This window comes from Choloepus didactylus, chromosome 4, assembly GCF_015220235.1.
Source record: "Choloepus didactylus isolate mChoDid1 chromosome 4, mChoDid1.pri, whole genome shotgun sequence".
Classification (NCBI taxonomy): domain Eukaryota; kingdom Metazoa; phylum Chordata; class Mammalia; order Pilosa; family Megalonychidae; genus Choloepus; species Choloepus didactylus.
In genome coordinates this window covers 27,961,677-27,974,362 of record NC_051310.1, presented here as the reverse complement: position 1 = coordinate 27,974,362, position 12,686 = coordinate 27,961,677, and the positions used below count along the sequence as shown (strand labels likewise).

The 12,686-nt window shown below is 41.8% G+C and overlaps 1 protein-coding gene across 1 annotated transcript in view; it reads right to left on the bottom strand.

Annotated features, from left to right (window-relative positions):
* Positions 1 to 630, bottom strand: part of SEL1L (SEL1L adaptor subunit of ERAD E3 ubiquitin ligase) — a 76,425-nt gene extending 75,795 nt beyond the window's left edge. Inside the window, exon 1 of the mRNA XM_037832139.1 lies at positions 464 to 630. Within this exon, the coding sequence (XP_037688067.1) occupies positions 464 to 533 (70 nt within the window). The 5' untranslated portion in view covers positions 534 to 630. The remainder of the gene's footprint in view (positions 1 to 463) is intronic.
* Positions 631 to 12,686: the final 12,056 nt, after the last annotated feature.

Sequence of the window (12,686 nt, the reverse complement as noted above, 5' to 3'; positions counted from 1 at the left end):
CGGACCAAACCACTGTCAACATCCCAGTCTTGATGGACCCTGCACTGCCCAAAGTGACAGCCCCAGGTGTGCCAATTATCAAACCTACAAATCCCAAATTTCAGGGCTCCAAACCAGAGGAGGATCGAGGAAACTCCAGCAGGGCTCAGGTGTCACTGTGGGTCTAAGCCAGCTATCGGGAGTCATTACCTTGGATCAATTCCTCATTCGTGAGAAGGATCCGGGTAAAGTTTGTTACGTGCGGGAGAGGTGTGGAAGGGTGGCCGCCCCTTCTTTTCCTTCCATCCCTAAACAGCCTCTCTGGCCCAGACCAGAAGCCCGAGGAAGGACCGAGTGATAGGCCGGTGCGAGGCGGGACCAAAGAGCGCGCAGTCCCGAGCCTGGAGACCCCACGGCCCTGCCCAGGAATGGAGGCCGGTGGACCGCGGCTCGGGGCCTCCAACCCGTGGAGGCAGATACTGACCCGGGGATGCCGAGGTCGAGCCCAGCAGAGCCACACAGAGCAGCAGCGTCAGCCCGACCCGAACCCGCATCCTGCTCTCCGGGCCGCTGCCACCCCCTGGAGCTGTCGCCCTCGCCTCTGCCAGCACCTCCTCAGCCGCCGTCGCCGCCTAGCCGCTGCTCTTCCTACTCCGTCCTCCTTCTTGCGCCCCTTCCCAGGCCTCCTGTCCCAGCGCACAGCCAATCCCCGCCCGCCGCCTCGGGCTCCCCGCCCAATCGCCGTGGCCACCTGCCTGTCCCATTGCTCCGCCCCCGGTGCGGGTCAGCCATTGACCAATCGATGTGCGAGGCTCACCACACCGGCTTTCGCGGTTGGACCACGGCGTCACCGACATGGCCCCAGCTAATTGGTAGCTCTTGGGCTCACCCATCCCGGAATCAGAGAGTGAGTCAAGGACTGGGAGAAAAGAAAGTGACCCAGGACTACGATCCCCACAATGCACATCGTGTGCCTCGCTCCGCTTGTCCTCTTGGGACACGTAGTCTATTGTGGGGCAGGATTTACAGGCGCAGGTGGCTGCTGAAGTCAAAAGAAGTTCGCTGATACCTGGTCTAGACATTAACTCAAGGCCATGAACTGACAGGCTTTCTTTCTTTCTTCCTTTCTTCCTTGCCAAAATAAATATCAAGGAATACACATAAAATTAAGAGCTTGTAATGCATTGAACTCCTCTTCCTATTTATTTAGAAAATTTGATTTGGACAATAATAGGAGCTTTGAGAAAAAAATGCTAAGGCTACAGCGAATTCAAGGGAACTTTAAAAAATTAGATAAAACAGTACCGTGATGTTCTAGTTTGCTAAGAACACAAAACACCAGAAATGGATTGGCTTTTATAAAAGGGGGTTTATTTGGTTACACAGTTACAGTCTTAAGGCCATAAAGTGTCCAAGGTGACACATCAGCAATCGGGTAGGATGGCCAATGAATCTGGAAAACCTCTGTTAACTGAGAAGGCATGTGGCTGCCTTCTGCTTCAGAGTTACGGTTTCAAAATGGCTTTCTCCCAGGATGTTCCTCTCTAGGCTGCAGTTCCTCAAAAATATCACTTTTAGTTGCTCTTGGGGCTTTTTCCTTGTTTAGCTTCTCTGGAGCAAAAGTCTGCTTTCAACGGCTGTCTTCAAACTGTCTCTCATCTGCAACTCCTGTGCATTCTTCCAAGTGTCCCGCTTGGCTGTAGCAAACTTGCTTCTTCTTTCTGAGCTTATATAGTGCTCCAGTGGACTAATTCAGACCCATCCTGAATGGGCAGGGCCACACCTCCATGGAAATTATCCAACTGGAGTCATCACCCACAGTTGGTTGGGTCACATCTCCACGGAAACACTCAAAGAATTACAATCTAGTTAACACGGATACATCTGCCCACACAAGATTACATCAAAGATAATGGCGTTGTGGGGGACATAATACATTCAAACTGGCACATGTGGTAGATGTAAACTGGGGTGTAAGTCACTACCTGTCTTCCTTCCCCAACAAAACAAAAGGAAATCAATCCCACTCAGAGCTGATCATTTTTCAGTGCTCATATTCATTTTTACCCGGGCTGCCAGAGAATAATCACCAGGAAAACATGGCAACAGCCCTTGCACCACCCTTTCAAATGTTTCTTTTTGTGAGCTGCATTTTTTCTTCTGCACTGACTGGATTCAGGAGGCTAGGTTGAGAGGTGTGAGACACTGGTAAAAGTGATTGCACTGCAGAAATGGAAATATTTGATGTAATAAGCACTGATTCCGGGAATGCTCCCAATGGGAACTAGATCAATGACTTCATGTTCCTGCCCCTACCTCAGGATGTGTCTTCAGCTTTCCCCAGCAGCCACCCACAGTCATCACTTAGATCTGGAACTTAGCCAGTCTGAATTCAAAATTTTGGAAAAATTCCCACTGAACATATACCTTGACACCTCAGGGCATCTGTCTTCCATGTTTTTTGAGAGAGATTGAGAGAGAGACCCTCTTTCAAGAGGGGTTCAAAAATAACCGCTGTTCCTCATTCACATTGGAGAGGATGAAGGAAAGATATTGTCCCATTACAAAGCATCCTCTTTGCTACTGCAGCCTCCTTGACGTTGTCTCTATTTCTGTCACTAGCAAAGTTTCCTCAGAGTTCCCCTGATTTTATTTTTATTTTTTTTTAATTTTAATTTAATTTAATTTTTTTTTCATTTTTATTGAGATTGTTCGGATACCATACAATTATCCAAAGATCCAAAGTGTACAATCACTTGCCCCTGGGTACCCTCATACAGCTGTGCATCCATCACACTTAATTTTTGTTCAATTTTTAGAAACTTTTCATTACTCCAGACAAGAAATAAAGTGAAAGATGAAAAAAGAAAAAAAGAAAAGGAAACTCTAATCCTCCCCTATCCCTAACCAACCCCCCTCAATTTTTGACTCCTAGTATTGATATAGTACGTTTGTTACTGTTTATGAAAAAATGTTGAAATACTACTAACTGTAGTATATAGTTTGTAATAGGTATATAGTTCTTTCCTATATGCCCCTCTATTATTAACTTCTAATTGTATCATCATACATTTGTTCTGGTTCATGAAGTGATTTCTGGTATTTGTACAGTTGATCATGGACATTGCCCACCACAGGATACAGTTTTATACATTTCCATCTTTTGACCTCCAACTTTCCTTCTGGTGACATATATGACTCTGAGCTTCCCCTTTCCACCTCATCCACACACCATTCGGCGCTGTTAGTTATTCTCACGTCTTGCTACCAACACCCCTGTTCATTTCCAAACATTTAAGTTCATCCTAATTGAACATTCTGCTCATACTAAGCAACCACTCCCCATTCTTAAGCCTCGTCCTATATCCTGGTACCTTATATTTCATGTCTATGAGTTTACATATTGTAATTAGTTCTTATCAGTGAGACCCTGCAATAATTGTCCTAATGTGTCTGGCTTATTTCACTCAGTATATTGCCCTCGAGGTTTTGTCATCGACCCATTTTTTTTAATATGGTTTTGTTCATTCACCATACATTCCATCCCAAGTAAATACTCCATGGTTTTCTGCATGGTCATACATTTATGTGTTCACCACCTTCACCACTATCTATATAAGAGCATCTACATTACTTCCACAAGGCAGGAGGGAGAGTCAAAGAAGGTAGAGAGGCAAAAGAAAGAGGAAAAAAAGAAAATGACAGCTAGGAAGCAGAAAAAGGAAAAATAACCTTAAATCAAAGTAGAATAAAGAATCAGACAATACCACCAATGTCAAGTATCTAACATGCCTCTCCTATCCCCCCCTCTTATCTGCATTCACCTTGGTATATCACCTTTGTTACATTAAAGAAAGCATAATACAATGATTCTATTAGTTACAGTCTCTAGTTTATGCTGATTGCATCCCTCCCCCAATGCCTCCCCATTTTTAATACCTTGCAAGGTTGACATTTGCTTGTTCTCCCTCGTAAAAGAACATATTTGTACATTTTATCACAATTGTTGAATACTCTAGATTTCACCAAGTTACACAGTCCCAGTCGTTATCTTTCCTCCTTTCTTGTGGTGTCTCACATGCTCCCCATCTTTCTCTCTCAACCGTATTCATAGTTACCTTTGTTCAGTGTACTTACATTGTTGTGCTACCATCTCCCAAAATTGTTTTCCAAACCACACATTCCTGTCTTCTATCACCGTGTAGTGCTCCCTTTAGTATTTCCTGTAGGGCAGGTGTCTTGTTCACAAAGTCTCTCATTGTCTGCTTGTCAGAAAATATTTTGAGCTCTCCCTCATATTTGAAGGACAGCTTTGCTGGATACAGGATTCTTGGTTGGTGGTTTTTCTCTTTCAGTATCTTAAATATATCACACCACTTCCTTCTTGCCTCCATGGTTTCTGCTGAGAGATCCGCACATAGTCTTATTAAGCTTCCTTTGTATGTAATGGATTGCTTTTCTCTTGCTGCTTTCAGGATTCTCTCTTTGTCTTTGACATTTGATAATCTGATTATTAAGTGTCTTGGCGTAGACCTATTCATATCTCTTCTGTTTGGAGTACGCTGCGCTTCTTGGATCTGTAATTTTATGTCTTTCATAAGAGATGGGAAATTTTCATTAATTATTTCCTCTATTATTGCTTCTGCCCCCTTTCCCTTCTCTTCTCCTTCTGGGACACCAATGATACGTACATTACTGTACTTTGTTTCATCCTTGAGTTCCCGGAGACGTTGCTCATATTTTTTCATTCTTTTCTCCATCTGCTCCTTTGCGTGTAGGCTTTCAGGTGTTTTGTTCTCCAGTTCCTGAGTGTTTTCTTCGGCCTCTTGAGATCTGCTGTTGTATGCTTCCATTGTGTCTTTCATCTCTTGTGTTGTGCCTTTCATTTCCATAGATTCTACTAGTAGGTTTTTTGAACTTTTGATTTCTGCCGTATACATGTCCAGTGCTTCCTTTACAGCCTCTATCTCTTTTGCAATATCTTCTCTAAACTTTTTGAATTGATTTAGCATTAGTTGTTTAAATTCCTGTATCTCAGTTGAAGTGTACGTTTGTTCCTTTGACTGGGCCATAACTTTGCTTTTCTTAGTGTAGGTTGTAATTTTCTGTTGTCTAGGCATGGTTTCCTTGGTTATCCAAATCAGGTTTTCCCAGACCAGAACAGGCTCAGGTCCCAGAGGGAAGAAATATTCAGTATCTGGTTTCCCTGTGGGTGTGTCTTAGAAAATTGCTCCACCCTTTGATGCCTCGGGTCACTGTGCTTTTCTGCCCAGCAGGTGGCGCCTGTTGGCCTATAATTCTTGACTGGTGTGAGGAGGTGTGGCCGTGTTCCCCCAGGCTCTGGGGTGTGGTTCTGAATGGAAAGGGCCCCACCCCTTTCCTCCTAGAGAAGACAGACCCCCCAGGTGGAGGTCATTAGCATTTCAATAGTCTTGCTCTCTGCTTGTGCTGTCTCCGCCCTTCCCCGAGTCACAGCCCTGGAAACTTAAAATGACTGGGGCTTTCTCCACTGGGCCAAGAAAGAAACAGATAGTCCCCTTCAGACCCAGTCAAGGTGACCCTCCGGCTCTCCCAGGTCAGTTGTCACCCAAAGCCTCTGTCTGTTTTTTGGAGCTGCGTACCTGTAGTGAGCAGTTCACACTCGCTACTTAAAACCCCAGTTGGAGCTCAGCTGAGCTATATTCGCTTGCTGGGAGAGAGCTTCTCTCTGGCACCACGGGGCTCCGCAGCTCGGGCTATGGGGGAGGGGGTCTCCCGACCTGGTTCCGCAGGTTTTACTTACAGATTTTATGCTGTGTTCTCGGGCATTCCTCCCAATTCAGGTTGGTGTATGATGAGTGGATGGTCTCGTTTGTCCCCCGGCAGTTATTCAGGATTATTTGCTAGTTGTTTCTGGTTTTTTGTAGTTGTTCCAGGGGGACTGCTTAGCTTCCACTCCTCTCTATGCCGCCATCTTGCCCCTCTCTCCCCCTGATTTTAAATCATAGAGTAAAAATATCTGGCATATTTTCCTCCCCTTTTCATTTTATCAGTCATCTAGACCTATCAATTTTAAGTGTGTTTACTATTTTATGGGACCTTTTTTCCTCTTTCTTAATGAAAACTCCCTTAATGACCTCAATCTTCCTTTACCTGGGTGATGCAACTGAGTTCTAGCCATATTTGCCAACATCATTCTCTTTCCATTCTAACCTAAACCACACACCATGGTCAGGTTAATTTTCCTTAAACACTGCATTCATATTTCTACTTAAAATTTTTAATGGCTGCCCTGTTCATAAAATTAAAAAAAAATTAGAACTTTTTCTATACACAAAACAGGAACTTGTGCTGACAGTTCTACTCTCTTGGGGAAGTACTGGAGAAGAAACTTCCACCTTCCACAAGAGATGCATTGATTATCTGATTAATAAGAATGGGCAAAGTTCACCGCTTATTAAAGGCCAGTTTTTTCCTCCTAGAGTTTTTTTTCTTTACTGAATGTATCTTACATTTAAGGTCCTGCTAGGTACTATGTGGACCAATTAACCACTTCTCTTTTACTGCTTTCCAGATTTCATATTAATATCATTTTGCTTTACCATGGGTTTCCTTATCCTCTCTACTCTTGCTCCTTCACTCTACTTAGCCACAAACGTGGAATCTTTCTCAGTTTCACTTGAATTTCTCTTTGCTGAGACTTCTCTAACCAGCCAGTCCTCACTGACCTCCATTTCTTGAAACACTTAGAGAACCTTCACAACCTTACCCTTTTATAGATATGTAGCACTGGACTTGCCACCTACTAGTTCTATATAATTATTTGTTGGTTGGCAGAAATAGAAAGTGTTTTAATAATAAAATTTTCAAAGTACTTGCTCTATACTATCTAATTTTAATCTTAAAATGTCTCACAGGAAATGTTAAGCAGCATTTGTATGTTTATTATACAGGAAATTTACTTTACTCCTCTGTGGCTTCCCTGTAAAATGAATATTAATAATATCATCTTCACTGGGGCTTTGTGAGGTTCAAAAGAGATATGCAGGAAAAAGGTACTTTCTACATTGTAGAGTGTTCTACCAACACTATTATTTCCTATTGTTTGTTTGGTTGAAGCAAAGGAGGGAATTAGTTTTATTTCCTTAATTAGAAAAGGATTTAGAGTTGCTAGAGCTTTTGCCTTTAGCCAGCAATGAGCAATTGGCATATTCTGAGAGTGCTCATAGGACCTGACTTCCTGGAAAAATTCTAGTTCTCCAGAGTAGGCCAGAACATGGTGTGGGAAAACCAAGTTTATTTTATCAGCCTGTTATGTTGCATGATGATTAATTAGAAAAAAGGTTGTGAATGCTCCATAGCTTTACAGCTTTATGCTCCCTAAGCAAGCACTCCTCAAAGCTCCTGCCAACACTCGCAGATCAAGTTATGTACTCACTCCACTTGAACAAAATGTTACTATTATTTATTAATTTGCAGAGTTCTTTAATATTTGCTCAGCTGTCCATACTCTGTTCATATCTGTCCATATCGGTGTTCCAGGTCATTGTCGTAGAGTTCCAACTTGCAGAACACCTGTTTGCTCCGCATTACCACACAGCATGGAATACAACAGAGATAAATAATAAATGTCTTTTTGTGCAGGTGACATTCATTCAATAGAAATGAATCAAACAATCAACAAATATTGAGAACCTCCTGAAGGTGATTTAGATACAAACTCAACTTGCTTTTCACATAAGGGTGGTTAGAAAACCACCCAGAGTTATGAGAATGGAGTGGATCCATTCCCCGTGCTATTCTTAGGGATCTGTTTGAGTTGGCAAAGTGCACAGGCTGCCAGCACTTGCATCAACATTTCTGCCAGGACAGGATGTTTTCCCTTCAGGGCTTGGAGAAGAATATACTTTCTTTGGTGTAGAGAAGGCGAATTATAGTTATGATTCCTGTGTTTCTTTTTCATGGATAAATGAAAATATGAATCCCTGCTTTGTACAGTAAGATAGAAACCTGGCTTTTTGTCATGTAGATTCTGAGCTCTTTGAGTAAATAGACAATAGATTTATACCTCATTGTATCCTCCATAATTCCAGGACAGTATAGGACAGGTACATAATAAGTAATCAAAATAAATACATTTTATATGTTCATATTGCTTTCCATGATTATAATCGAGTGTTGTAAAGGTCGGAGTATAGCTCAAGGATTGCAGGGCAGTGTATCCAATGTACCTAAAACTTTGGAGCTGATAGAATGAATGGGGGATTCAAGTCCTGTTTACCGAGTTTCATCTTGCAGTGACAATTACTTTGGTGGTAAGTATTCTTTCAGTGTTGACTCATACCAGATAAAGTTAAAAACAGGATAAATTTATGCCCTGAAGAACTTCACAGGCATCCTTTGACCTAATCTTTTAAGAATTGGACAGACATCCTTTGCCCTAATCTTACCATTAATTTGTTCTGCCAGTTATGGAGAGAGATTGGAGTAAAACCAAGTTTCAGTAAGAACTGGATTAAGTGAACCATATAAATTCAGCACTTTAGGGCTCCCATTGAATTCAGAATACACAACCTCTGAATAGGGGACAATGTATTTAATTAGTAGATGTTGGATTAGGAACATTACATTCATGGGATAATCATTCATTCACTCATTTAACAGATTTCTGTTTGTTTCTTGAGCACTGTTGAGGCAATGAGGAACACTCTGACAGGCATGGTTTTTGATGCTGGGATTCAGTGATTGATAAGACAGATGAAAATCATGAGGTTTGCTTTCTAGCCAGAGAAGGAGAATAAACAAAATAAATAAGTAAATTATAATATATGTGAAGGTGGTAAGTGCTATGGGGAGAAAAATAGAGCAGTGAAGGGGGATATAAGGATAGTGGGGGTTGGAAGACAATTAAATTTAAAATAGGGAGGTCAGGGAAAGCTTCCTCATAAAGCTCACATTTGAGCAAATAGTTGAAGGTGACAAGGGAAGAAACCATGAAGACACTGGCATGTAGAGCATTCCAGGGAGAGGAAAAAATCCATGCAAAAGTTCTGAGGCAAGAGTATCTCTGGTATGTTTTGAGAACAGCAGAGTCTTGTGGTGCAGAAGAGGGGGTGAAGTAGCAGGTAGCAGGAGATGGGGTCAGAGAAGTGATTGGGACCATATGGTTCAAGAATATTAGGCCAGGATTAAAAGGAAGGCAGAATGTGACTTTTTACAACCTTGATAACTCTGTCTATCTTGAAGAAGGGTGGCTTAGAAAATTGTCTGGAGATCCCCCCTCTCCTGCACTGGAATGGCCAAATTGATTACACAAAATACTTTGTTAATTATTTGAGATTGATGCTAAAGTGACCAATTAAAAAACAATTGTATTAAAAAGTCTGATTCAGAGGAAGTTCACACACTGGCTAGAAAGTAAGATGGTTAAGAACACAATAGTCATTATCAAGGGAAAGATCTTCAAATAAGGGAATGAATATTATCAAAAATGCAAGTCATTTGGAAGTATATTTAGAAAACATTCATGATATAGATAGGTTTTATGATCATTTCTTGCTCTTGAATAGGCTGCCAACTATGTCAATTTGACTTCATGTAAATCCAACTCAAAAGGCTGCATGGACAAAAGAGAAATAAATACGTTATAAATTATTAATAAATATTTGCTTTTTATATATCTGAAAAATATGTGTATACACACATAAGTAAATAAAATAAACAGTTTAAGAGTTAAGACTAGGTTGTAAACATGTTATCATTTTATCCCTTTTCATGGATTGAATTGTGTCCCTGAAAAAGACATGTTCAATTCCTTATTACCAGTCCTGTGACTGTGAATATATTTGTAAATAGGATCGTTGAAAATATTATTAGTAAAGATGGGGCCAAATTAGATTAGGGTGGGCCCCAATCCAATATTACTTGTGTCCTTGTATGGAAAAGAGATTTGGACACAGAGAGACATAGACAGAAACAGCCATGTGACGGACAGAGATGTTGAGTTAGGCTGCCACAAGGCAAGAATGCTGTGGTTTGCTGGTTACCCACCAGGAGCCAGGAGAGAGGCATGGAATAGATTCTCCCCTTTAAGAGGAAGCACAGCCCTGCCAACATCTTGATTTTGGGCTTCCAGAACCATGAAACAATAAATGTATGGTTTTTAAGCCAACCAGTCTGTGATGTTTTGTTATAGCATCTCTGGCAAACTAGGACAGCCTTAAATGTGTTTTTCTGGAAAAACAAGGAATTCTCTTACATAACTACAGTACCATTATCAGGAATTTAACACTGATTCAATAGGATCTAATCTATAGATTTACTCAGATTGTACTGATTGCCACCACAATGTACTTTCTAACAACAGAAGATCCAAGATCATAAGGTATCTCCCATTTGTCATGTCTCTTTCTTTGGTCTCCTTTAAGCTCCTGAGGTGTGCTTTCTCCCCCTGAATCTCATGACATTGACATATCTTAAGTGCAGAAGTGTATCTTGTAGAATAGCCTCTAATTTCAGTGTGTCTCAGGAACCAGTTATGCAATTTTGGTAAGAACACCACAGAATTGGTGAATTCTTCTTGTGTGTCATATCAGGAGGCAAAGCTGTTGGTTAGTCCCATTACTGGGCAATGATAACTGCCAGTTTGAATGTATTATGTACCCCAAAACGCCATTATCTTTGATGCAATCTTCTGTGGGTAGACTTATTAGTGTTGATTAGATCATAATTCTTTGATTGAGTGTTTCCACGGAGATGTTACTCACCCAACTGTAGGTGATAACTCTGATTGGGTAATTTCCATGGATGTATGGCCCTACCCATTCAGTGTGATTTATAAGGTCAGACAGAAGGAGTGAGCTTGCTACAGTCAAGAGGGACACTTTGAAGAATACACCTGGGAGAAAGCCACTTTGAAACCAGAACTCTGGAACAGATGCCAGCCATGTGTCTTCCCAGCTAACAGAGGTTTTCTGGATGCCATTGGCCATCCTCCAGTGAAGGTACCCGATTGTTGATGACTTACCTTGGACACTTTATGGCCTTAAGACTGTAACTTTGTAACCAAATAAACTCCCTTTGTAAAAGCCAATCCATTTCAGGTATTTTGCTTAACAGCAGCATTAGCAAACTAGAACAGATTTTGGTACTAAGAGTGGGGTGCTGCTGAGTTTGCAAATACCAAACATGTTGGAATGGCTTTTTAAATGGATAAGGGGAGGATTCTGGAAGAATTGTGAGGAACTGGATGGAAAAGGCCTAGACTGCTTTGTAGAAATGTGAATTCTACAGATACTTCTGATGAGACCTTGAACAGAAATGATGGATATGTTGTTGTAAACTGGAAGAAAGGTGATCCTTGTTTTAAAAGTGGCAGAGAATTTGGCAAAATTGTGTCCTGGTGTCAGATGGAAGGAAGTGACAACCTGGAATACTTAGCTGAGGAGATCTCCAGACTACATGTGGAGAATGTACCCTGGCTTCTCCTTGCAGCTTATAGTAAAATGTGAACGGAGAGATAAGCTAAGAACTGAACTCTTGGGTTCAAACAAACCAGAAACTGATGGCTTGGAAAATTCCAGGCTTCTAGAAGGTGGAATCCCAGAAGCTATAGCCCCATGTGAGGATTTAACCAAACATGGAACCCAGCTGCCATTTCAGTACAAGCCAGGATTGGAGATGGAATTATCCAGAAAGGATTTGTGAAAGTCCTATTGTCTGATGGCTTTCACACCTGTGTGCTTCCTGTGAAGCCAACAGAAATTTTTGTGAGATCTTTATAGACAGAGCCGCTACCAGTCTGCACTGGAGGGGATAGACAAGGAACAAATTGAAGGAAAAATTTCTTCAAAGACAGAGGCATGGAGGTTGAGGTCTGGAGTCAAAAAGTCTCAGGCTGGGAGAGTGGAGTGGCCCACACACATGGAAAGGGTGAGTTTGCCCCAGAGGCTGAGGGTGGGCCTTCCACCTCAATGTTCAGGAAGAGTGCTGTTACCACAGGCTTCAGGAAGGCTGGAGCACATTCCCAGGGTATTGGGAATACCACCCCACTGTTCTGAAGAGGTTGAGTGTGTGCCCTGGCGATGGAAGAGAATTCGGGTGCTGCCCCAATGTTTGAGAAGGGTAGGGCTGAGGAGGTGGTCTCCCCAATGCGTGGATATTTTGGAGCACTCACCCCAGCATTTGGAGAGAAAAGGTTGGAAAGGGTTCGACTCCTGCTCTCTCAAGCCCCAAGGATAAAACATCATTCTGTAAATGACTCTCAGACTTTGAAATCTAATGGAGTTTGCCCTGCGGGTTTTAGGAGCTGTTTTGGTCCCTTAAACCCTGTTTTCCTTTCAGTTTCTCCTTATGGCAGTGGGAATGTTTATCCTATGACTGCCCCTCCTTTGTGTATTGGAAGCAGATAATGTATTCTAAGTTTCACAGGTCCACAGCCAGAGGGGAATTTTGCATTAGGACAGACCATGCCTGTAACTGATTTTGATGGGATCTTGTACTTACCTATTGTTATTGAAATGATTTATATTGCGATAGTATGAATGTATTTGTATATAGAAAGATCATGTCATTTTGGGGTACAGGGGGTAGAATGTACCAGTTTGAATGTATTATGTATCCCAAAATGCCATTATCTTTGATGCAGTCTTCTGTGGGGCAGACTTATTAGTGTTGATTAGATTGTAATTCTTTGATTGAGTGTTTCCATGGAGATGTGGCCCACCCAA